Source organism: Nipponia nippon, unplaced genomic scaffold (assembly GCF_047370975.1).
Source record: "Nipponia nippon isolate SJK-2023a ecotype South Korea unplaced genomic scaffold, ASM4737097v1 scaffold_33, whole genome shotgun sequence".
NCBI lineage: Eukaryota > Metazoa > Chordata > Aves > Pelecaniformes > Threskiornithidae > Nipponia > Nipponia nippon.
The window spans coordinates 1,827,358-1,851,048 of NW_028262351.1; the positions used below are offsets into that span (position 1 = coordinate 1,827,358).

A 23,691-nucleotide genomic window follows, 5' to 3' on the forward strand; every position below is an offset into this window, starting at 1 on the left:
AGGACCCCCCGTCACAGAGGTACACTAAGACTAACCGAAACTAAGGACAAACTCAAATAACTTTATTGCATAAAATGACCAAAACCGCACAACAGAAACCAATGAGAAACAGGGCTAAACCAAAATCAATCAACACTCCGATAACATTTAACACATAACAGGTTCGAGGTGTCAGTCGGTCAGGGTATCGTTACTGCACGGCAATACACACGACAATGATGATCCAAAGTGCGCACACACACTCACTCACAAAGGGGGGAAAACTCTCCCTCCCTCCCGTGGGTACCCAGAGGATATAATCGCTCACCCCGGGGTGTGTGTGTGTGTGTGTGTGTGTGTGTGTGTGTGTGTGTGTGAGGGCTCACTCAAGGATATCCAGAAGAAAATCACTCGCTCAAAGGAGGTGAGAGCACTCAATCCCGGGAAATTTCCTCAGGTGGCATCCCAACCCGAGGGGAGAGGTTTCAAACACAGACCTGCTGCTCTGAGAAGACTGCTCCAAGGGGGTCTCCGGCGGTGCCCCATTTATATCCTGGGCCGGATCTGACCTGTAGTCATAACTGGTCATGATCCAGAAGCTTCTCTGAGCCAAGGCGCCTCATTGGCTGCGGACCCTGCCTGGCGACTGAGAGGCCCCGCTCCTCCTGCTCCCCCTGCCGAAGGGTGTACATGCCTGGGGGCAGGGCAGAGCACAAAAGGCGCGAGAATGAGACGCAAAAAGCTAGTGATCACCATGTTAAAAGCCCCGATCTTCAGGGTGGGGATGAGTGTACCTGTCACACACACCCCCCACCCCCCACCCCCACCCCCCCCCGCCGATAAATGAGACAGGAGAACAGGTGACAACCAACACGGAGAAACGTGAGTTAGTCAACATTTTTTTTTGCCTACATTTTCACTGCTAGTCACTGTTCCTACATCTGGATAGCAAACTGGCTGGATGGTCACATCCAGAGGGTAGTGGTCAATGGCTCAATGTCCAGATGGAGATCAGTGACAAGTGATGTCCCTCAGGGGTCCGTACTGGGGCTGGTGCTGTTTAATATCTTCATCAATGACATAGACAGCGGGATCGAGTGCGTTCTCAGCAAGTTTGCAGACTACACCAAGCTGAGTGGTGCAGTTGACACGCCTGAGGGATGGGATGCCATCCAGAGGGACCTGGACAAGCTGGAGAAGAGGGCCTGTGTGAACCTCATGAGGTTCAACAAGGCCAACTGCAAGGTCCTGCCCCTGGGTCGGGGCAATCCCCAATATCAGTACAGTCTGGGGGATGAATGGCTTGAGAGCAGCCCTGCAGAGAAGGACTTGAGGATACGGGTGGATGAAAAGCTGGACATGATCCGGCAATGTGTGCTTGCAGCCCAGAAGGCCAACCGTATCCTGGGCTGCATGAAAAGAAGCGTGGCCAGCAGGTCGAGGGAGGTGATTCTGCCCCTCTACTCTGTTCTCGTGAGACCCCACCTGGAGTACTGCATCCAGCTCTGGGATCCTCAGCACAATAAAGACATGGACCTCTTAGAGCGGGTCCAGAGGAGGGCCATGAAAATTATCAGAGGGCTGGAACACCTCTCCTATGAGAACAGGCTGAGAGAATTGGGATTGTTTAGCCTGCAGAAGAGAAGGCTGCGGGGAGACCTTATTGCGGCCTTTCAATACTTGAAGGGGGCTTATAAGAAAGATGGAGAGAGACTTTTTTTTACCAAGGCCTGTAGTGACAGGACAAGGGGCAACGGTTTTAAACTGAAAGTGGATAGATTTAGACTGGACATAAGGAAGAAATTCTTTACTGTGAGGGTGGTGAGACACTGGAAGAGGTTGTCCAGAGAAGTTGTGGATTCCCCCTCCCTGGAAGTGTTCAAGGTCAGGTTGGACGGGGCTTTGAGCAACCTGATCTAGTGGAAGATGTCCCTGGCCATGGCAGGGGGGTTGGACTAGATGATCTTTAAAGGTTCCTTCTGACCCTAACCATTCTATGATTCTATGATTCCTCGAGTTACAGCTTCTGTAGGGTCTTCATGTTATTATTCTCTCATGTTTGTTTTTAGGAGTGTTTAATTTTTATTCGTCTACCCTCCTCATCAGTGAAAACAAGATTATTTACAAAAGAACATAATGGAAGAATACAGCAGTGCATGGCTTCTTTATAAATCCTGACATCCTTCAGACATATGCACAATGGCATTTTTTCCTTTGCAGTGATATATAAGACCTCAGCAAAGTGCTCTACACTATCCTCTCAAAAAATCAATATAGTCAGATTTACTTGCTTTTATATTTTCTCTCATCCTTCCATCTTTCTCTCTGCGTATGTCTACAGCAGATTCATAAGGCAGATTGATCCTTTTAGATTGTTTTCATAGCACAGTATAATTTATGTATAAATTATATCCCTGTAGAAGTGACTTCGTAGCTCCCGTTCTCTTTGGTCTGTATTAACCAGTGTTAGAATGTGTGGGTGTTAACTGTGGTGACATGAAAGACCAGTAGCCCTTAATAGTGTTATTCTTGCAGAATAAACTAAACTTTTGACCCCCACTGAATTTAAAAATCCTGCTTTGTTAAAGGTTTGGCAACAGAAATGAAGTATTTTTAAATGTGCATTATGGCCACAATAATGTTCCATTTACCAGTTTCTCATCACTCTGCTGGTTTAAAAGCTTTTTTTCATTTAATAGAAAATAGCTCCCTTAACCTTTTTCTAGTTTCTCTAAAACAATTTTCTCAAACAACTGAGTATGCAATGAAGACATATTTGAGTGAAATGGTTTTGAATGTGCCTGTTGTCACAGGTTTACAAATACTGTGTAGCGACACTACAGGTGTGAGTGGCTACAATAATAAATCATAGAATCGTAGAATGGTTTGGGTTGGAAGGGACCTTAAAGATCATCTAGTCCAACCCCCCTGCCATGGCCAGGGATACCTTCCACTAGACCAGGTAGCCCCATCCAACCTGGCCTTGAACACTTCCAGGGAGGGGGCATCCACAACTTCTCTGGACAACCTCTTCCAGTGTCTCACCACCCTCACAGTAAAGAATTTCTTCCTTATGTCCAATCTAAATCTATCCTCTTTCAGTTTAAAACTGTTGCCCCTTGTCCTGTCACTACAGGCCTTGGTAAAAAAAGTCTCTCTCCATCTTTCTTATAAGCCCCCTTCAAGTATTGAAAGGCCGCAATAAGGTCTCCCCGCAGCCTTCTCTTCTGCAGGCTAAACAATCCCAGTTCTCTCAGCCTGTTCTCATAGGAGAGGTGTTCCAGCCCTCTGATAATTTTCATGGCCCTCCTCTGGACCCGCTCTAAGAGGTCCATGTCTTTATTGTGCTGAGGATCCCAGAGCTGGATGCAGTACTCCAGGTGGGGTCTCACGAGAGCAGAGTAGAGGGGCAGAATCACCTCCCTTGACCTACTGGCCATGCCTCTTTTGATGCACCCCAGGATATGGTTAGCCTGCAAGCGCACATTGCCGGATCATGTCCAGCTTTTCATCCACCCGTATCCCCAAGTCCTTCTCTGCAGGGCTGCTCTCAATCCATGCATCTCCCAGTCTGTATTGATGTTGGGGATTGCCCCGACCCAGGGGCAGGACCTTGCAGTTGGCCTTGTTGAACCTCATGAGGTTCACACAGGCCCTCTTCTCCAGCTTGTCCAGGTCCCTCTGGATGGCATCCCTTCCTTCTAGCAATTCAGTCACACCATTCAGCTTGGTGTCATCCGCAAACTTGCTGAGGGTGCACTCAATCCCACTGTCCATGTCCCCAAGAAAGATGTTAAATAATACTTGTCCCAATACGGACCCCTGAGGGACACCACTCGTCACTGGTCTCCACCCGGACATCAAGCTGTTGACCACAACTCTTTGAGTGCGTCCATTCAGTCAATTCCTTATCATCCGCTGAGTGGTCCACCTGTCAAATCCATGTCTCTCCATTTTAGAGACAAGGATGGTGTGTGGGACAGTATCAAATGCTTTGCACAAGTCCAGGTAGATGACATCAGTCACTCTTCCCTTATCCACCAATGCTGTAACCCCGTTGTAGAAGGCCACCAAATTTGTCAGGCACAATTTGCTCTTAGTGAAGCCATGTTGGCTGTCACCAATCACCTCTCTGTTTTCCATGTGCCTTAGCATAGCTTCTAGGAGGATCTGCTCCATGATCTTGACAGGCACAGAGGTGAGACTGACCGGCCTGTAGTCCCCCAGGTCTTCTTTTTTTCCCTTTTTAAAAATGGGTGTGATGTTTCCCCTTTTCCAGTCACTGGGAACGTCACCAGTCTGCCATGACTTTTCAAATATGATGGATAGTGGCTTAGCAACTTCATCTGCCAGTTCCCTCAAGACCCTGGGATGCATCTCGTCAGGTCCCATGGACTTGTGCACATTCAGGTTCCTTAGATGGTCTCGAACCTGATCTTCTCCTACGGTGGGCGGTTCTTCATTCTCCCAGTCCCTGCCTTTGGATTCTGTGAGTTGAGTGGCATGGCTAGAGCACTTGCAGGTGAAGACCATGGCAAATAAGTTGTTGAATACCTCAGCCTTCTCCATATCAGTTGTAGCCAGGTCTTCCGTTTTGCTCATCGGGGGGGTACAGTTTCTTTCATCTTCCTTTGTTGTCCTATGTACCTGAAGAAACCCTTCTTGTTATTTTTCACGTCCCTAGCCAAGTTCAGCTCCAGCTGTGCCTTGGCTTTCCTGATCCCCTCCCTGCACTCCCGGGATATATCCCTACAATCTCCCCAGGATGTGTATCCCTGCCTCCACTGCCTATGCATTTTGGTTTTGTGTTTTAGTTTGGCTAAGAGGTCTTGACTTAACCAAGCTGGCCTCCTGCCTCCCCAGCCCAACTTCTTGCACGTAGGGATTGAGACCTCTTGCGCCCTAAGAAATATGTCTTTAAATATCTCCCAGCTCTCGTTCACTCCTTTATCTCTGAGGGCAGTTTCCCAAGGGATCCCACGCACTAGTGCCCTAAATAGCTGAAAGTTTGCCCTTCTAAGGTTTAGGGTCCTGACTCTACTTTTTACCTGTCCTGTACCCCTCAAGACTGAGAATTCTACCAGGGCATGATCACTGCAGCCCAGGGTACCTCCAGTCTTGACCTCTCCGATAAGTTCTCCAGTAGTTTCCTGGACTGCTTGTAGTTCACTGTGCTGCTTTTCCAGCAGATGTCAGGGTGGTTGAAGTCCCCTATTAGGATCAGGGCCTGCAAGCGTGATGCTTCCTCCAGTTGAAGAAAGAACTCTTCATCAACCTCCTTTCCTTGATCGGGTGGCCTGTAGTAGACACCAACCACAAAGTTTCCTTTGTTGGCTTGGTCTCTAATTTTCACCCATAAGCTCTCGACCTGCACATTGCTGTTCTTCAAAGATAGCTCTGTGCAATCAATCCCATTTTTGGCATAGAGGGCAACTCCTGTAACTCTCCTTCCTTGCCTGTCCCTTCTGAATAGTTTATAGCCGTCAATCACAGCACTCCAATCATGTGATTCATCCCACCAAGTCTCTGTGATAGCAATCAGGTCATAGTTTTCCATCTGGGCAGTGGCTACCAGCTCCTCCTGTTTGTTTCCCATGCTGCGTGCATTGGTATAGAGGCACTTCATCTGAGCTATTGGCCACATCACCTTTTCAGAGGAGTTTGCCCTAATTCCCTTGAGGCAATTCACAGGTTTTTCCCTGTTGCTTCCTAATGCCTCAGCAGGCCCTGGCTCTTCTCTAGTGCTTAGAACTCCATCCCTTTCCCCCACTAAATCTAGCTTAAAGCTCTGTTTATAAATCCAGCCAGCTTGTTGCCCAGGACACTGAAATGAGATTTTAAAATACTCTAGCGATACAGATAGTGTACATTAAGAGACTGAAGATATTTGGTATAATTTCCTCTCAAAGAAATTTCATACCCTGTTTAACTGAAGAAAATATTACTTTTACTCTATTTCTCCCCAAACCAGTGTTCTCAGTCGATACAGTATTATGAAAAATTACTTCCTATTGATCAGTTTTGCATTTTGATTTAGTTTTGACATTTGGTGCACACATGCATGTATATATTTAGCTCTTTTCAAATATCCTGATATGTACATGAAAGCAGCTGTATAGCAGCTTTTTGTAAAGCCATGTCTGCCAAATTTTAGAAAGCAGGGTGCAGATGGGTCTTTCATTTATCTTTAACAGCAGCATCATTATCAGATATTAATTTTCTCCAGTTATGATTTTGACTTTAATTAGGCCAGAAGATGACCTTTGCTAAATTGCTGTAAATCTGGAATACTCTGAAATCATTGTAATTGGTGAGATCTAAAACCATCCTGTTGTTCATGTCTAACTGAAATTAGTTTCTTTTATGATACCCATATGTTTTGTTCATATTCAACCCCTTCACTGCTTTCTAAAGCCTAATAAAACACACATGCAAACTGACATCTAGCTGTCTAGCTCTCTCTATATATGATGGCTTTTTAAGATAAAACAATTCTAAGAAGCTAAGGTTTGAGAATTTCTGGCCTTGGCTCATGTTTTGAAACATTTGAATTATTTTGTATCACCTGATTTAGCCATTCTGTGAGAGGAGTTGTGAGGTGATTAGAACAGGCTTGTAGGATGTCTGTACACCCTATGCATATGGGAACTATGAACCAAATGTGCATGCTAAGCAGTCTTCATATGCTGCAGTAGCTAGCAATGGAAATGCAAATACAGAAAGGACATGATGATCACAGTTATAATGAGAACAGTACACTGAGTAGAGGAAGATGAAATCAGATATTTTATTTAGAACATATTATTAAATCTAATACATGCTTTCTAGAAGAGAAGGTGTATATTTGGGAATTCATGTTTTGAAGGTTTTCAATAGCTGAAATAACTGGTTTTGTTTTAGGAATTTTAAATAAGTCACATTCTGTTGCATTTGTTTTTCAAGGTCACAAGAAGGATGTTTGGTTTTATTATTCATGTTTTTAAGATAATCACTCCAAAGGGGAAGAAAAGCATCGGATTTCAGAGAAAATTGTGACTGATCAAAGACAGCATAGTTACTACAGCTCTTTTGATTTATCCCACTCCAATCTATTCAGTTGATGATTTGATCAGCAGATCTAATAAATCAAACCATTTTCCCCTGAGTGTTTCAATCTTAAGATGTGTAGAGGGAAGCTGACATCTGAAATCTGTCACATTTTATTACAGGGCTTTGTAACTAACCATGTCTGTGATTTTACTAATATAATTGAGAATGCTGGTTATCATGTGAGCATTTCTCAATTGCACTACTCAGTTGTGCAGTGTTTAATTTTTACATATGTATGCTATAAGCATTTTCTTCTGCATAACATCCTTATTTGGCTATGACTTGGTATGTGTCCAAAATAATGTTAATGGCTGTAGAAAAAAAGAATATTTTAGGAATTAATTGACGCTACCTTGTAGTAGTGGAATGAGAAATAGTTATGGGCAAGTAAACCTGAAAGTTGGCAGCTAATGTGCGTTGATACCATTCAGTAACAGTAAAAACCCATCACATAAAGCAGCTTGTTAGTGTTATTGGAGTGTATTTTTTGTTTGGTTGGTTCTTCTGATACTCTGTGTTTTCTCTGGGAAACAACTCCTAAAAGTCTGTATTTCTATATTGAGAAATAAGGTTAATCTAGAATCGGGTACTTGCTAAATGGTGTAATTATCTTCTGGGAAAACAGTTCTAAAGAGAGAAGAAATTGTTTCTTACTGCCTGGAGGAAATAAAAATGACCTAGAAAAAGGGGGAACCACCAACCAACTTTCTAAATTGCTTAAAACTTAGGTTTTTTTGTTTTGTTTCTCACACTTGGCTTCCCTGGGTCACGTCCTGGTTTTGGTACTGCATCTAGTTGTAGAGTCAGCCTTTAGTTGTGAGAAGCACTTGTTCTGATGACTTGTTTGCTTGAAAACTGTGTAGGAGACAGCCATCCATCACTTTGCTGTCTTTGTGTGCAGAACAAGCTGTCAACTCGCAGCCTTCAAGTTCTCACATTGCTGCATTGACATTCTTCTTTTTTGTGCAGTTTGGGTGCAACTTACTGTTGTCATTTGGTAGTAAATAATACAGAAATTAATTGTATTTTTTGAAGAGTTCTCTTGTCAGCATTAGCTTGTTGATTTTATAACTTGAGACTAGTTGTCAAATGTAAGAACTAGGAATGTTAATTTTGCTGTAATTTTATTACATTGTGTCTCAGAAATCTGATGGGATCAGCACTAGGGTCTTCCAAATGTATACTATCATCAGTTGTGACACTGTTTGCAGAAATTTCAAATAGGAAGGAGAAAACTTAATTTACATAGAGGCAGGCTGACACTTGTTATGGATGGGATTCCCCACCTGCCACATTTGCATTTAATATGCATAGACATTGTTTTGAAAACATACCTATTGCACAGAGCTGAGGTTGATTCCTCCCTGACTTACTATGTGGTGTTAGTTTTGCAAAAAATATTTTAAAAGAATGCAATCTGGTTTAAATCTCTTTAGTTATATATGTGTTTGTACATGTGTGTATAAGTAAGGGTGTGTATGTGTGTGTAGAATTAGAAGTGATACAAAAATTCACGGATGCTTCTCCTCACAGTCCGAATCTCCCCAAGGGAGAAACGGAGTATGCAGAGAGTCCCTGAAATGAAACTCAATAGCAACGAAGTTACTATTAAGCAGGTATCCTTTATTGCAGCGCTGGGCAGCACTGGGGATTCTCCACCATAAGTGCTCCACCCATTTGGTAGACTTTCAGAGATTATATACTATAAAGTCCTACATATTCACAGGATTTCCGAGAAATCATTTACATAAACACGAGATTTCCTGGAACTTATTAACATATGCAAATGTCCGATCCACATGCGCAGTCGTCTCCTGTGGTGGTCTTCAGGTGGTCTTTGGGGGTCTTCAGATGAAGGCTCGTAGTCTTCTTCACTGTGCTCGCTGATTGACCTTTGCTTCTGCGCAAACTCAGTCCTAGGATCACATAAACGGTGTCCTTCAAGGCTGTTGTCATTCTTTTGTGACTTCCTATCTTCCTATCAACTGCTACCTCTAGGAACATTCCAATAATCATTCTGCTGTTTCTTTCTTTGTAGTTGCATCGACCAATCGCAATATGGGTAATGTCCTACTGAAATATTACCCATTCCAGTCTTGTTTGTCGTTACGCACTTGACATTTGAAAGATTAGGGTTCCATACATCCCAAATTTGAAGGTTAGTTTCATTCTTTTTGGTGAATTTGGGATTTATCCACAAATTATTCCAGGATGTATTGAAAGGAATTGGTATTCCTATTAAAGGCACTCCCTTATTGCCATGTTCGGGAAAATAAGTACACACCCAACAATCATTCTTGTGTAAGGTTTGAGCAGTTTCCTGGGTCATAACAAAGTGGAGATTTTGATTCCATTGTGAGTCCGGCCAAATTTGGCCCATGGTTACTACGATTGTCATAGATAAAATGTAAAGTCCAATCATAATCTTTTTAGTTTCAGTTTGAGGGGAGTTTGCTGTTCTACTGTCCATGGAGTGGGAGCCTTTTTAATCCTGGAATAGTGGATCCAGGCAGCGTGCTTCTCCAGCTTGACCGCAGTGTAGGTCGTGAGCAGAACTTGGAAAGGGCCGCTCCATTTTTCTTCGAGGGGATCACCTGAAATATTTTTAACATAAACCCAATCTCCAGCTTTCAACAGATGTATTGGGGAGTCTAAACCCCATGCTCTATTGGACATCACTAATTCATTTACCTTTTGCGATTGTTTCCCTAATGCTATTAAATATTGTTGCAGATTAACCTCTCCCACCTGGGTAAGATCTTGCCCCTGATATCTGGTTTGAAATGGTCTCCCATATAGGATTTCAAAAGGCCTCAATTTTTCCTTAGTCCTTGGTTTGGTTCTGAGTCTTAGCAAAGCAATAGGGAGGGCTTGATCCCATCTTAAATTTGTTTCCTGACAAATTTTACTTAGTTGTGTTTTTATTAAATGGTTCATTTTCTCCACTTGCCCGCTTGCTGGCGGGCAATAAGCTGTATGTAATTTCCAATTGATTCCTAAAAACTTACTAACTTGCTGGACCACTTGTGATATGAAATGTGGTCCCCTGTCAGAAGACATCGCCTCTGGTACTCCAAATCTAGGAATAACTTCCTTTAATAGAATTCTTGTTACCTCTCGGGCTTTATTTGTTCTGCAAGGGAAGGCTTCAGGCCATCCAGAAAAGGTGTCAGTTAATACTAGCAAATGCCTATATCCCCCTTTTCTGGGGAGTTCCGAGAAATCTATCTGCCAATTTTGACCTGGAACATTTCCTTTGCTGATATTTCCAAATTCACACAGTTTTCTACTTTTGGGTTGTTCTTTAAGCATACTTCACATCTATTAACTACAGTCTTTAGAGTCTGATCTAAATTTCTAGCTACAATTTGCTTAATAAGAGAGTTGTATAAGGCTTCAGTTCCCCAATGAGTTTTGTCATGCTCTGTTTTTATAAGTATTCTGTTATCTTTTAAAAGTGCCTGTCCTGATGGGCCGATTTCAGCTCCTAAGTTAGTGATCAGCTTTTGATCCTTTTCATCATATTCAATTGTTTCAGGTAGTGGCAAAGATTTTTCAGGAATTATACTTAATACCTCACCTTGTTCCGCAGCTCATCTTGCCTCGTAATCAGCCAATTTATTTCCCACTTCCCTGCCAGTGTTACCTTTCTGATGTCCTTTGCAGTGCATAATTGCCACTGCTGATGGAAGCTGTACAGCATCTAAAAGTCGCAAAATTATATCAGCATGTTTTATACCTTTCCCTTGAGCAGTTAAGAGTCCTCGTTCCTTCCAGATTGCTCCATGGGCGTGGACTACACCAAAGGCATATTTTGAATCCGTCCAAATATTTACTCGCAGCCCTTTGGCCAGCTCCAACGCTCTCACTAGGGCAATTATTCCAGCTCGTTGTGCAGATGTGCCCTTAGGGAGTGACTTTGCTTCCACCAGTCGGTCTGTGGTGGTTACAGCATATCCTGCCATTCGAACTCCATTCTTTGCGAAACTGCTCCCATCAGTATACCATGTTCGGTCGGCTTCCTCCAGCGGCTCCTCCTTCAAGTCTGGTCTGCTTGCATATACAGTTTCAATAGTTTCTATACAATCATGCACAACAGTCTCCATTTCCTGTTTATCGCTTAAAAAGGAAGCAGGGTTGATAATTGTAGATGTGATGATTTCTGTATCATCCTGTTCCATCAAAACTGCTTGATATTTCAAGAATCTTGATGGTGAAAGCCAGTGTCCCCCTTTTTGTTCTAAAACGGAGGTTACAGTGTGGGAAGCGTGCACAATCATCTTTTGTCCCAAAGTAAATTTTCGAGCTTCTTGGATAATCAAAACAACGGCAGCCACTGCCCGAAGGCATCCCGGCCATCCTTTGCTTACTTCATCCAACTGTTTAGAGAAGTATGCTACAGCTCATTTATAAGGACCCAGCTTCTGGGCCAGAATTCCCAGAGCCACTCCTTGCCTTTCATACGAGAACAGCCAGAAAGGTTTCGTTACATCTGGTAGGCCCAAAGCTGGAGCCTTCATTAGCTCCAATTTCACTTCCTTGAATGCCCTCTTAGCTTCATCAGTCCATATTAATTGTGTCTGGCTATTTTTCAACAGTTCATATAGAGGTTTAACCAAAAGTCCATAATTATAGATCCATAATTGGCACCAACTTGTCATTCCCAAAAGGTTCGAAGCTCTTTTACCGTGGTCGGTTCTGGAGTTCTGCAGACAGCTTCCTTTCGGTCATTCCCGAGCTGTCTTTGTCCCTTAGAAATCACGAATCCCAGGTATATTACTTCCTTCTTCAAGATTTGGGCTTTCTGTAATGAGACTCGATAACCACTTAATCCCAGAAAATTCAACAAGCTCACAGTCCATTCCTTACACTCTTCATCCTTTTCTGTGGCTATTAAGATATCATCCACATATTGCAAAAGAATCCCGTTTCCTGGGGGCCTCTCCCAGGTATCTAATTCCTTAGCTAATTAATTTCCAAAAATGGTAGGGCTGTTTTTAAATCCTTGGGGTAACACTGTCCAGGTCAGTTGGGTTTTTCGTCCTGTATCAGGGTTTTCCCATTCAAAGGGAAATTGCGGCTTTCTGGAGCCAAGGTAAGGCAAAAGAATGCATCCTTTAAATCTAACACAGTAAACCATTCATAGGTTTCCTTTAAACTAGTCAGCAGAGTATATGGGTTTGCCACTACCGGATACAAATCTTCAACTATTTGATTTATTGCCCGCAAATCATGCACCAATTGATAAGTTTTGCCATCAGGCTTTTTGACGGGCAGAATGGGAGTGTTATACTCTGAAGAGCATTCAATTAATAGTCCAAATTTTATGAACTCTTCTACAATACTTTTTACCCCTCGCCTATCTTCCAATTTCAAGGGGTATTGCTTTATCTTAACAGGTCGTGCCCCTTCTTTGAGTTTAACAACAACCAATTCAGCATTTTTAGCCTTTCCAGGTATTCCTGAGGCCCACGCTCCTGGGTATACCTGGTCTTTTATTTCTTGTATCATTTCTTCTTCTTTAATTTGGGGTTCAGTAAGAACCAAACTTAAAATTCCAGTGTGATTTTTGTCTGGTATTTTAAATTCAATTTCCCCATTTCTAAATTTTATTTCGGGATTTAGTTGTTCTAATAGGTCCCTTCCCAGTAATAGTCTAGGAGCCTCAGGCAGGTAGAGAAATTTGTGAATCCCCACACTCTTCCCAATTCTAAATTTTAATGGTTTCAAGAAAAAAGCTTTTTCAACCTGCCCGGTTGCTCCCACAACATTAACATTTTGTCTACTTATAGGTAACAAGGTTTGATTCAATACAGAGAATGTGGCACCTGTGTCTATCAAAAATTCTACAGGTTTCTCTTCTTTCCCTAGCTGAACTTTTACCAAGGGTTCCGCTAGGGAGGATTCCCCTGGTCCCCCTCAATCATTCTCTTGTATTTCTGCCACAGTCTTAAAATTACGTGTCTGCTGGGGGCATTCCTTTTTCCAGTGTCCGAACCCTTTACAATAAGCACATTGATTATATCTCAAACTACCCCTACCTCTGTTACTCATTCCTCGCCCTACTTGCCCAGTTCCTCCTGTTTGCATTCTTTCCAAGTTTTGCTGAGCTAACGCAGCCACTGTCTCCCTTCCCAGTTTCCTTCTGTCCTCCCCCTCCCCATTCCGATATACTCTTCATGCTTCCTCCAGCAACTTTTCTAAATTCCTTATATCTGGTTCCCTAAGTGTCTGAAGTTTCTTTCTGATATCATTAGTGGATTGTCCCAAAAACAGAGATACCAACTGCTGTGTGGCAGCTTCTGACTCCGGTTCCATAGTAGTAAATCCTCTCACAGCAGCCCGTAAGCAATCTAAAAACTCCGTGGGCGTTTCAGTCTGCCCCTGCTTGATAGCATACAGAGCAGACCAGTTAACTGCCTTTGGGAGCGCATGTTCTATTCCAAATTTGATCCAGGTTCGGTATCGTTGCAACAAACGGTACTGACCTGGATCATTAGGGTCCCAACCCAGGTCCCTGGAGGGCACATGATCTTCGGCCGTGCCCTGTAAAACTCGTCCCTCAATCTGTGTTTCTACATGAGCTCGGGCTGCCTTTAATACAAGCTGCTTCTCAGTTTCAGTCATAGCATCTTGCCACATCTTTCCAATCCGGGTCCAAATTCTTAGTAATCCACTCAAACCTTTTCGCAACCCCACTTGGGTCCTCCCTGTACCCCTTAACTGCATCCTTCCACTTATCCACATCATCCATCTGGAAAGGCACTCTTATTACCGTGGGTCCCCCAGGGCCCATTGCCTGCCTTAAAGGCACCTCCATAATAGGTCTCATTTTACTGCGGGTCCTGGTCGTAATTGGAGTATGTCTCAGGGAAATAGAGGGTCCCGCATCTCCTTCCGAAACCTCCTCCTCACTGTCTGGGACCATTGGAGAGGTTGAAGTTGAAGCTGGTCCCAGACCCGGGGGTGCCACATAGTCCTCTATCCTTTCTTCTGCCTTTCTGGGTCTCTCTTTCACCTTCAAACACCTCTGTCCAATACTACATGCTGAACAACATCTCTTCAACTTCCCTAACTCTTTCTGATTTTCCTTTTCCAAAGCCAACACCGTGAGATCTTGGGGGCGCAAAATTAAAACCACAATCTTTCTGCCACTCAGGGTGATGTCGGAGGGTGAAAAACATATCCACATACATAGCTTCATCCCATTTTCCCTCCCGTCTTAAAAATAACAGGAGTTGCAGCAAGGCATTATACTTCAGAGTCCCATTCAAAGGCCACTTCTCTTCATCTTCTAATTTATACAATGGCCATCACTGATTACAATACTTGATTAAAGTTTTCTTATTCACATTTCCTCCAGGAGGACCCCCTATGTCCTTCCAGTGATATAAAATGCAACCTAAGGGGCTTTTCTTTGGTATCTCTTTACTGTGATCCTCCCATTTTATTGGTCCCAGTTCTCTCCTGTATTCCCACAGTATCTTAACTGTTAGTTCCACGGTCCACACTTTACCACTTAGAGGGTTACAGAATTACCGTTTTACATCCTTACAACCTTTTTCTTTCGCTTCGTCCGTCTCCGGCCGTTTCCCTCGCGGGACAACGAAACCGCGGATCAGGACTCTGCGCTCACTTCGTACTAAGAGTACATCTCATTCACACACGCACAGGACAGTATAGACACTTTTGACAACAAAAACGCTCACATACCAATACAATGAACAAAAATCCTAAAAGCAAACACAGAGCAACTACTTGTCCTTGTAACATGCCAAACACAATCCCAAAATCAAATAACCGAGTTCCAAAGCCAAGATCCAATATACCCAAATGCAAGAGTTCCAAATAACCACCAAATGAGCACCAAAGTGCTCCCAAGTGTATACCTTTAAGGAGCTAGCAGCCCGGTATACTCCACCAAGTGTGAACCACTCACGGCTTACAGGGGTTTCCAACAAATGACTAGTCCCAAAGCAAATTTAAGAAAGAATACCTTTTTCTGAAGATGGTCCTTGTCTGCTCCCGCAGCGATCCGATTGAGGCAAGGAGTCCCTCCGGAAATTTTCCGGGGGTACCCTAGGGAGTCCTGTTCTCAACGGGTCCTGCAGCCGAGCAGAGAGGGTCTCATCTGGGTCGCCAAAACTGATACAAAAATTCACGGATGCTTCTCCTCACAGTCCGAATCTCCCCAAGGGAGAAACGGAGTATTCAGAGAGTCCCTGAAATGAAACTCAATAGCAACGAAGTCACTATTAAGCAGGTATCCTTTATTGCAGCGCTGGGCAGCACTGGGGATTCTCCACCATAAGTGCTCCACCCATTTGGTAGACTTTCAGAGATTATATACTATAAAGTCCTACATATTCACAGGATTTCCGAGAAATCATTTACATAAACACGAGATTTCCTGGAACTTATTAACATATGCAAATGTCCAATCCGCATGCGCAGTCGTCTCCCGTGGTGGTCTTCAGGTGGTCTTTGGGGGTCCTCAGATGAAGGCTCGTAGTCTTCTTCACTGTGCTCGCTGATTGACCTTTGCTTCTGCGCAAACTCAGTCCTAGGATCACATAAACGGTGTCCTTCAAGGCTGTTGTCATTCTTTTGTGACTTCCTATCTTCCGTGCATTTGTTCTCCCAAGGCCCAGTTGTCTGAGATGGGATTATCCCAGAGCCCCCCTTATCTTATAACTATTCTTCTAGCTACTCCCTAAATCACATCAAACTGTAAGGCACCCTTAAATCACACCAGGGTGTCTTCTGATCTAATTAAGTGACTAAGGTATTTACAACATCTTTCTTGCTCTTGTGTTTTTTAACCCTTTCAGAAGAATCGGAAGTAGTTTGACTTGTGGTTTGACAACCACGTTTTCCTACTTTCACGAATACAAAGGCATGATGAAACAATGAAATTTTTAATGTAAAAGCACTGTTAAACACATAAGTAAACAATTGCAGAAATTAGAGAAAAATGTTTTTGCTTTTCTAATCTGTTTTCTCAAAGAATCTGTGGTGGATTAGCCATGGCCAGCAGCCAAATGCTCACACAGCTGTGCGCTCATTCCCCCTCAACAGGACAAGGAGAGAAAATAAGATGGAAAAGCTCGTGGGTTAAGGTAAAGACAGGGAGATTACTTACCAGTTACCATTACAGGCAAAACAGACTCGACTTGGGGAAAATTAATTTCATTTATTGCCAATTAAAATAGATTTTGGCAGTGAGAAACAAAGACAAAAATTAAAACAAAACCTTCCCCCACCCCCTTTTTCCAGGCTCAACTTAACTCCTTCATTCCCGACTCCTCTACCCCCCTACCTGAGCAACACTGAGGGGATGGGGAATGGGGGGTTACGGTCAGTTCATAACAGTTCTTCTCTGCCACTCCTTCCTCCTCACGCTTTTCCCCTGCTCCAGCATAGGTCCTTCCCACGGGCTGCAGTCCTTCAGGAAAAAAATCTGTTCCAGCGTGGGCTCTCCACAGGCCGCAATACCTTCAGGGAATATTCAACTGTTCTGGCATGGGGTCCTCCATGAGCTGCAGGTGAATATCTGTTCCACCGTGGTCTCCTCCACGGGCTGCAGGGGAATCTCTGCTCTGATGCCTGGAGCACCTCCTCCGCCACCTCCTTCTCTGACCTTGGTTTTCTCACTGCTATTTCTTACTCTTCCCCCCACCCCCTTCTCCTCTGCCTGTGTCACATTGCTGACCTGCAGTGGCTCTGGTTTTTTTTTAGGAGCCTGCTGGAACCGGCTGTGTCCGGCATGGAGCAGCCCCTGGTCTCTTCTCATGAAGGCCACCCCTGCAGCCCGCCCCACTACCAAAACCTTGCCACATACACCCAATACAGAACCATACATTAATACATAGAAATTTGAACAAATGCTGTCATCTTAAGTTCAGGCAAGGTTTATAGAGAGAGGTAATATCCTTTATTAAACCAAGTGATACAGCTGGAAAAAACAGATAAGTTTTCGGACTCGTTGCATTTAGATTCCCTCCTTTCTGAGTGATGTAGAACATTAACTTGCTGAATACAGGAAGCAGTGGTCTGATGTTCTTACCCATAGTCAGCATAGTACTGTAAAGACAGTGGGTATTTTTATGGGAGAAAAGCACTGAAGTTCATTGTTCAAAAATTAAGCTTCCTTATGTCCATGTTAGAGAGAAGTGGTTCATGGAGGAGATATAGCTTTTTTGGACAGCTGCATTAAGAGAACACCTGAAATCCAGCTTTGTTCTACTGTCATACGAGTCACCTGCTGACCTGTACAAACATTGGACAGTAGCAAAATATAGTCTGTTCAGAAAAAGTCTAGACACATGCATGTTTTATATTTTGAAATGTTAAGTATTATCATCCTTTCTACTGTCAGATATCTGATATCAGATATACCGATATCAGATCCAGTAAATTAATGGACTTAAGGAACCGTGAGGTATGTAATCCTTTATAGACCTCAACTGTCTCATTGTATTATCTAAGGCATTTAGAATCTGACACCTAGTACGTGTCACATAGAAACTTGTTCCAAAAGAGAAATGGATTATATCTCACAATAGGAAGTCACAGGCTTGCATAAAAACCTGTGTTGTGGTCTTATGGAGACTCTACGTACTTTACAAAAGGAGTTTGGGAGATTGTATTTTTGGATGTACACAGAGTATCTGAGAAAAGTTTGAGATTAGTGCTACAGGATTCAGACTACAGGAGAAACTTGTCAGTAGGTACAATGAAGTTTGTTGGATGCAAGGGGCCTTTTTGTTCACCTCACCAATATGCCTTACCTTATCTGATCAGTGTATGCACTTGTTTAGGGATATAAATTCTGACATTGTCATGTAGCTGTCTCTTACAGTGTTTCTTGCAGTGGACTAGGTGGACTGCTTGATCTGAGCCAGTATGGCAGTAATTTCATCTTGACATATTTTATGGTGTATTGGGTTTATGTGGCAAAGTTTTGGTAGTGGGATGGGCTGCAGGGGTGGCTTCTGTGAGAAGACACCAGAAGCTGCCCCCATGTCAAACAGAGCCAGTTCCAGCCAGCTCCAAGACAGACCTGCTTCAAGATGAACCTGCCACTGGCCAAAGCTGAGCCAATTAGTGATGTTGGTAGTGCCTCTGTGATAACATATTTAAGAAGGGGTAAAACTGCTGTGCAACAGCAGCCGGGAGAGAGGAGTGAGAATTTGTGAAACAACTATGCAGACACCAAGGTCAGTGAAGAAGGAGGGTGAGGAGGTGCTCCAGGCACTGGAGCAGATTCCCCTGCAGCCCACAGTGAAAGCCATGGTGATGCAGATTGTCCCCCTGCAGCCTGTGGAGGACCCCACGCTGGAGCAGGTGGATGTGCCCTGAAGGAGGCTGTGACCCCATGGGAAGCCCATGCTGGAGCAGGCTCCTGGCAGGACCTGTGGACCTGTGGAGAGAGGAGCCCACACAGGAGCAGGTGTTTTCTGGCAGGACTTGTGACACCGTGAGGGACCCATGCTGGAGCAGTCCCTTCCTGAAGGACTGTACCCCATGGAAAGGACCCATGCTGGAGCAATTCATGAAGAACTGCAGCCCCTGGGAAGGACCCACGTTGGAGAAGTTCGTGAAGGACTGTCTCCCGTGGGTGGGACCCCACGCTGGAGCAGGGGAGGAGTGTGAGGAGGAAGGAGCGGCAGAGACAAAGCGTTATGAACTGACCACAACCCCCATTCCCCATCCCCCATCCCCCTGCACATCTCAGGGGGAGAAGGTAGAAGAGTCGGAAGTGAAGTTGAGCCTGGGAAGAAGGGAGGGGTGGGGAGAAGTGTTCTAAGATTTGTTCTTATTTCTCACTATCCTACTCTGTTATTAATTGGCAATAAATTAATTTCCCCAAGTTAAGTCTGTTTTGCCCATCGCGGTAATTGTTGAGTGATCTCCCTGTCCTTATCTCAACCCATGAGCTTTTTCATCATGTTTTCTCCCCCTGTCCAGTTGAGGAGGGGGAGTGATAGAATGGCTTGGTGGGCACCTGGCGGCTAGCCAAGGTCAATCCACCACATATGGCTATGATGCATCTGTAGCAAAATATTTGTGCTGAGGGAATGAACAAGGGAACTGTTTCTGACCAAACCAAGTAACTGTTACACACACAGCCTTCAATTTCCAAACTTGACTACTACTTTTTGTCTATTTGATATTGTTTTCATCTAAAATAGTAATTTTAAAGGCAAGTCCCTGTGTATCCACAGAATCCTCTTCAAGTGGTTTTGAACTATTGGGACTGACTTATAAACCAGGTAGACAGTTGAGTTGATGTGGCTTTAGTGAGTTGCCATGAATCAGATAAGCTATGATGGCCAAACTTTGGCAGTCTTTTAGCTCACAGCAAACAGTCGATAAATCATGTCAGTATAAACCTTCTTAGTGAATGGGAAATGCAAAATAGATCATGGATGTTCCCTGCTGGCAGAGTTATATGTCAGGGAGATATTTTGACCTCCTCCAGTTTAATTTTGATTCTTTTACTAGCTCTTTTTTCTAGATATGTTCAATTGGTCATTCATTTTAACACTAATTTCAGTTTAAGGCTATTTGTGTAGGCGATGGAAAGTATCACAGATTAGTGAAGATCTGTAACAGAAAAACTTGAAAAAACTGAGGACAAAACGGAATCACTGCTAATTTCCAGACTTGCTTTATGCAGCAGAGAAGTCAAGCTGGTTCACCTCCCCTTCCATTCCTTCCCAACACCATCACTTCATGTCAGAGGATTTTTTTCTAAGGCTGTGCAGGCCACCAGTGAAAGAAAAGCACCTAGGAAACGTGTATAAAGATGCTGTTGTTATGCTAAATGTTAAATTTGATTTTTAAATATCAGCTTTCCTCCCTGAATATATACACACTGCAGGCTCTAACTAGTGCTAGTTCTATGAATTTGTTTATTGTATGACTGTGCATCTCTACTGCATGGAGGGATGCATAATTTGTTTATTGCCTAGTGCCTGTCTTGTTGCTTCTCTCCTATGGATACAGATATAATGCTAAGCAGAGCATAGCCACAGTTCAATTGCAATAACTAACCAAGAATAGCCAAAGTATCTTATTTAGCCAGGGTGGTAACGGCCAGCTTGTCTAAAGGGAACTGGCAAATGCCACTTTTTATAGCTCAGTAAGAAGACTGTGTGCAACTATCTTGGTATAACCCAAGACAGAGAATGAAAAAAAAAATAACGAATTCCAGGCAATGCCTACATAAAAAGCTGTATCTTGCCACACTGCTGTGGAGGAAGACTCCATGTGCTGCTTGTACATATAGAGAAAATTATCCCTTTTTCAAACAAGCATATGGGGGCAAGGAGGATGCATAGAAAAAGGACAGAGGATAACTGACACTGGAAACATTGGCTTGGAGCTATTTGAACATGCAGTGAGGTTATGAACACTGAAGGAGTTACTTTTCTTAATGCAACAGTTTTGAGCATTTACTGCTCAAAAGCAAAATCATAATAGCAGCAGATTGCTTAGAATTAAGATCATTCTAGTACAGAATACTTCCAATGTGTTTGGATTTGTAGATAGCAAGGGGGAGGGATGACTGTTAGTGAAGAAAGTGTGTATGTGTGCAAGTGTTTTCTTACCAAATAAATGCCACTGGAATAAGGATCAGGCTCAAAGAGTTGTAGTAAATGGGTTAACATCTGGCTGGCAGCCAGTCACTAGTGGTGATCCCCAGGGGCGTGGGATGTGGGGAAGTTGTTGGTTTAGTTTGTCTTTGTTTCTCACCTTCCAAATCTATTTTAATTGGCAATAAATTACGTTCATTTTCCCCACACTGATTCTGGTTTGCCCATGACAGTAACTGGTAAGCAATCTCCCTGTCTTTATCTTGACCCATGAGCTTTTTCCTCTTATTTTCTCCCCCTGTCCCATTGAGGAGGGGGAATGAGAGAGCAGCTGAGTGGGTGTCTGGCAGCTGGCCAAGGTTAATCCACTACAAGGCATTCTCAACCTCAGCTTCTCAGCCTGTTGATCTGTATAGGTTACGTCCCACTATATCAGAGGCAACAGCAAAGAGGGTGTATGCCAGTGACAGTAAGTTCACAAACTGGCATAATCCAACATCAGTTTCATGTTACATTAATGCTGTGAATGGAGGTGACCAAGGATCTGGCACACATTTGTTTCTACCATCCCTGCTCTAAGGGCTTTAACCTCAAGCAGAGGGTTGGGGCAGACATACAGGAGGAGACAGCATCACCCACTGCACCAAGATTTGGCTGAGGGCTCAGTTTGCTGTAAGGATCAAGAGGGATCTGTTTCCTGATCAGCAATAGCAGCTTGGCAGAGCATCTTTTTAACACTGGGGGAAGGAACTGTTCTTTTCTTGATAGCCATTGCTGAGCTGTTTTGTTTACATTCTGCCATGCTAGGAGGTTTAATGATCATCATAAGGCATTCTTCATTATTAAAGTTGTATCATGGAATTTGTTTTTTAAGGAGTTCTTCTGAGAATTAGTTGCAGAAAAAGCTATTTGCTTTTATTTTCTGATAGTTAACAGGCCAAACAGATGGGAGAACAGGCCTGTTGCTGGCTGGCTGCCACCACTCTGTGAATTTTGATTTGTATATGAGTTTTATTTTTCCCTTTTTTCAAAATGTATGCCTGTAAGTCTTGAGGAATTTAATCATTGGGATTCCTGTGAAACGTGCACTTCTAAAACAAATGTTTTAGCAGACCCTCTGTTATGTCAGTTAGGAATCAGCAAACTCCATAGGCTGTCAAAGGCTAAAGCAATTTTCAAAAGCATCATTCCTTCACAGCTTTCCTGAGAAAGGATTAAAAAAATGATAGAAGTTGGAAATGCAGCTCAGTACAGTTCTATTGTTTGACTCTGTCCCTCAAAAAGAACAAGGTTCATAATTCTGCCACAAATGAGATTTTTAATGCCATTTGACATCACACTATTTTGACTTTGAAATAAAAACAGGCATTCAACTTTGCAAAAAAAGTATTAACAACTAAGCGTGATTTGACCAAAATTTGGAGATCTGAAATTTAACATTCCACCAAGAGAAAAGCAAAGAAAACAACTTTTATTTCACCCTTGGTGTTTCACTCATTCATTCTTTCCTATTCATTCCACCAGAATGAATTGTAGGAAAAGAGTTATTGAAGCATTTAATAACCATGGTATTATCCTGGTTTCAGCTGGGATAGAGTTATTTTTCTTCCTAGTAGCTGGTATAGTGATATGTTTTGGATTTAGTATGAGAATAATGTTGGTAACACACTGATGTTTTAGTCGTTGCTAAGTAATGTTTATACTAGTCAAGGACTTTTCAGCTTCCCATGCTCTGCCAGGTGCACAAGAAGCCGGGAAGGAGCATAGCCAGGACAGCTGACCCAGACTGGCCAAAGGGCTATTCCATAGCGTATGATGTCATGCTCAGTATATAAACTGGGGGGAGTTGGCTGGGGGGCAGCGATCGCTGCTTGGGGACTGGCTGGGCATTAGTCAGCGGGTGGTGAGGAATTGCATTGTGCATCACTTGGTTTGGGTTTTTTTTGGTTTTTTTTTTTTTTTTTTGCTTCCTCTGCTCTCCTATTAAACTGTCTTTATCTCAACCCACAGGTTTTATTTTTTTTTCCTGATTGTCTCCCCCATCCCCACTGGGGGGGGGAGGGTGAGCAAGTGGCTGTGTGGTGCTCAGTTGTCCACTGGGGTTAAACCACAACAGTCCTTTTCGGTGCCCAACGTGGGGCTGTAGGGTTTGAGATAATGACAGAACTGACCAGAGCATGTTAAAACAGATAAACAGATTTGTGATAAGCATTCATTATATTAGTTTAATAGTCGCTGGTCACAATGTTGATTTATTTGCTCTCATAGTTGTTGGGCTTGCTCTCAGAGTTGTGTTATGTAACACCTTACTTGCTGTATGCACTCCCTGTGGTGCTGTTTATCACCTCTGGGAGTTGGATTAAAGTTATCATTTTGCTGTACTGTGTAACACTGGCTTATGGTATGATAAAATTATCGGTCATGAAATTGTACTCAGCACTGCCATCATCCCCGTACTTTGGGAGCCATCTCTCAGAAACTATTAATAATTACACTTCTTACCTCTTCTCCTCGGAGAACCAATCTATGGGGGAGACAAGGGGGGACACCTTCCCCCACTCCTTCACCTTCCCTTTCTCATTCAGGCTAGTTACAATAGCTCTTGAGAATTTTGAATATCCTTGGGATGTTCAAACCAGCATGGTCCTATTTGCTATGTCTCCTGAATGTATTTCAGATCTTGTTTAGGGTTAAACAACTATTTAAGAATACCACCCAGAGATCAACCCCTGCGACAGGCACTGTGGCTACTCCAACCCCTGCGACAGGCACTGTGGCTACTCCAACCCCCGCGACAGGCACTGCGGATAAACCAGGGAACCAACCTGTGCCGGTATCAGTCACTCCTATACACAAGAAGAAATATTGGAAGCAGAAGTCAGATCGTTTAGAAAGGGATGAGGAAGTTCCTCCTAAGAGGGAGCAGGAGGAAGAAGCATACAGTCTTGAAGGCGAGAAGGCAGACTACTCTAAAACAGGGCCATCATGAGACCAGGAGGAGGAAGAGGAAGAACCCATAAAT

At 43.4% G+C, this 23,691-nt stretch overlaps 1 protein-coding gene across 1 annotated transcript in view; it reads right to left on the minus strand.

The window, feature by feature from the left end:
- Positions 1–6,830: 6,830 nt before the first annotated feature.
- LOC148054155 (zinc finger protein 608-like) overlaps positions 6,831–23,691 on the minus strand; it is a 59,275-nt gene continuing 42,414 nt past the window's right edge. The window contains exon 3 of the mRNA XM_087770658.1: positions 6,831–9,662. Within this exon, the coding sequence (XP_087626784.1) occupies positions 9,528–9,662 (135 nt within the window). The 3' untranslated portion in view covers positions 6,831–9,527. The remainder of the gene's footprint in view (positions 9,663–23,691) is intronic.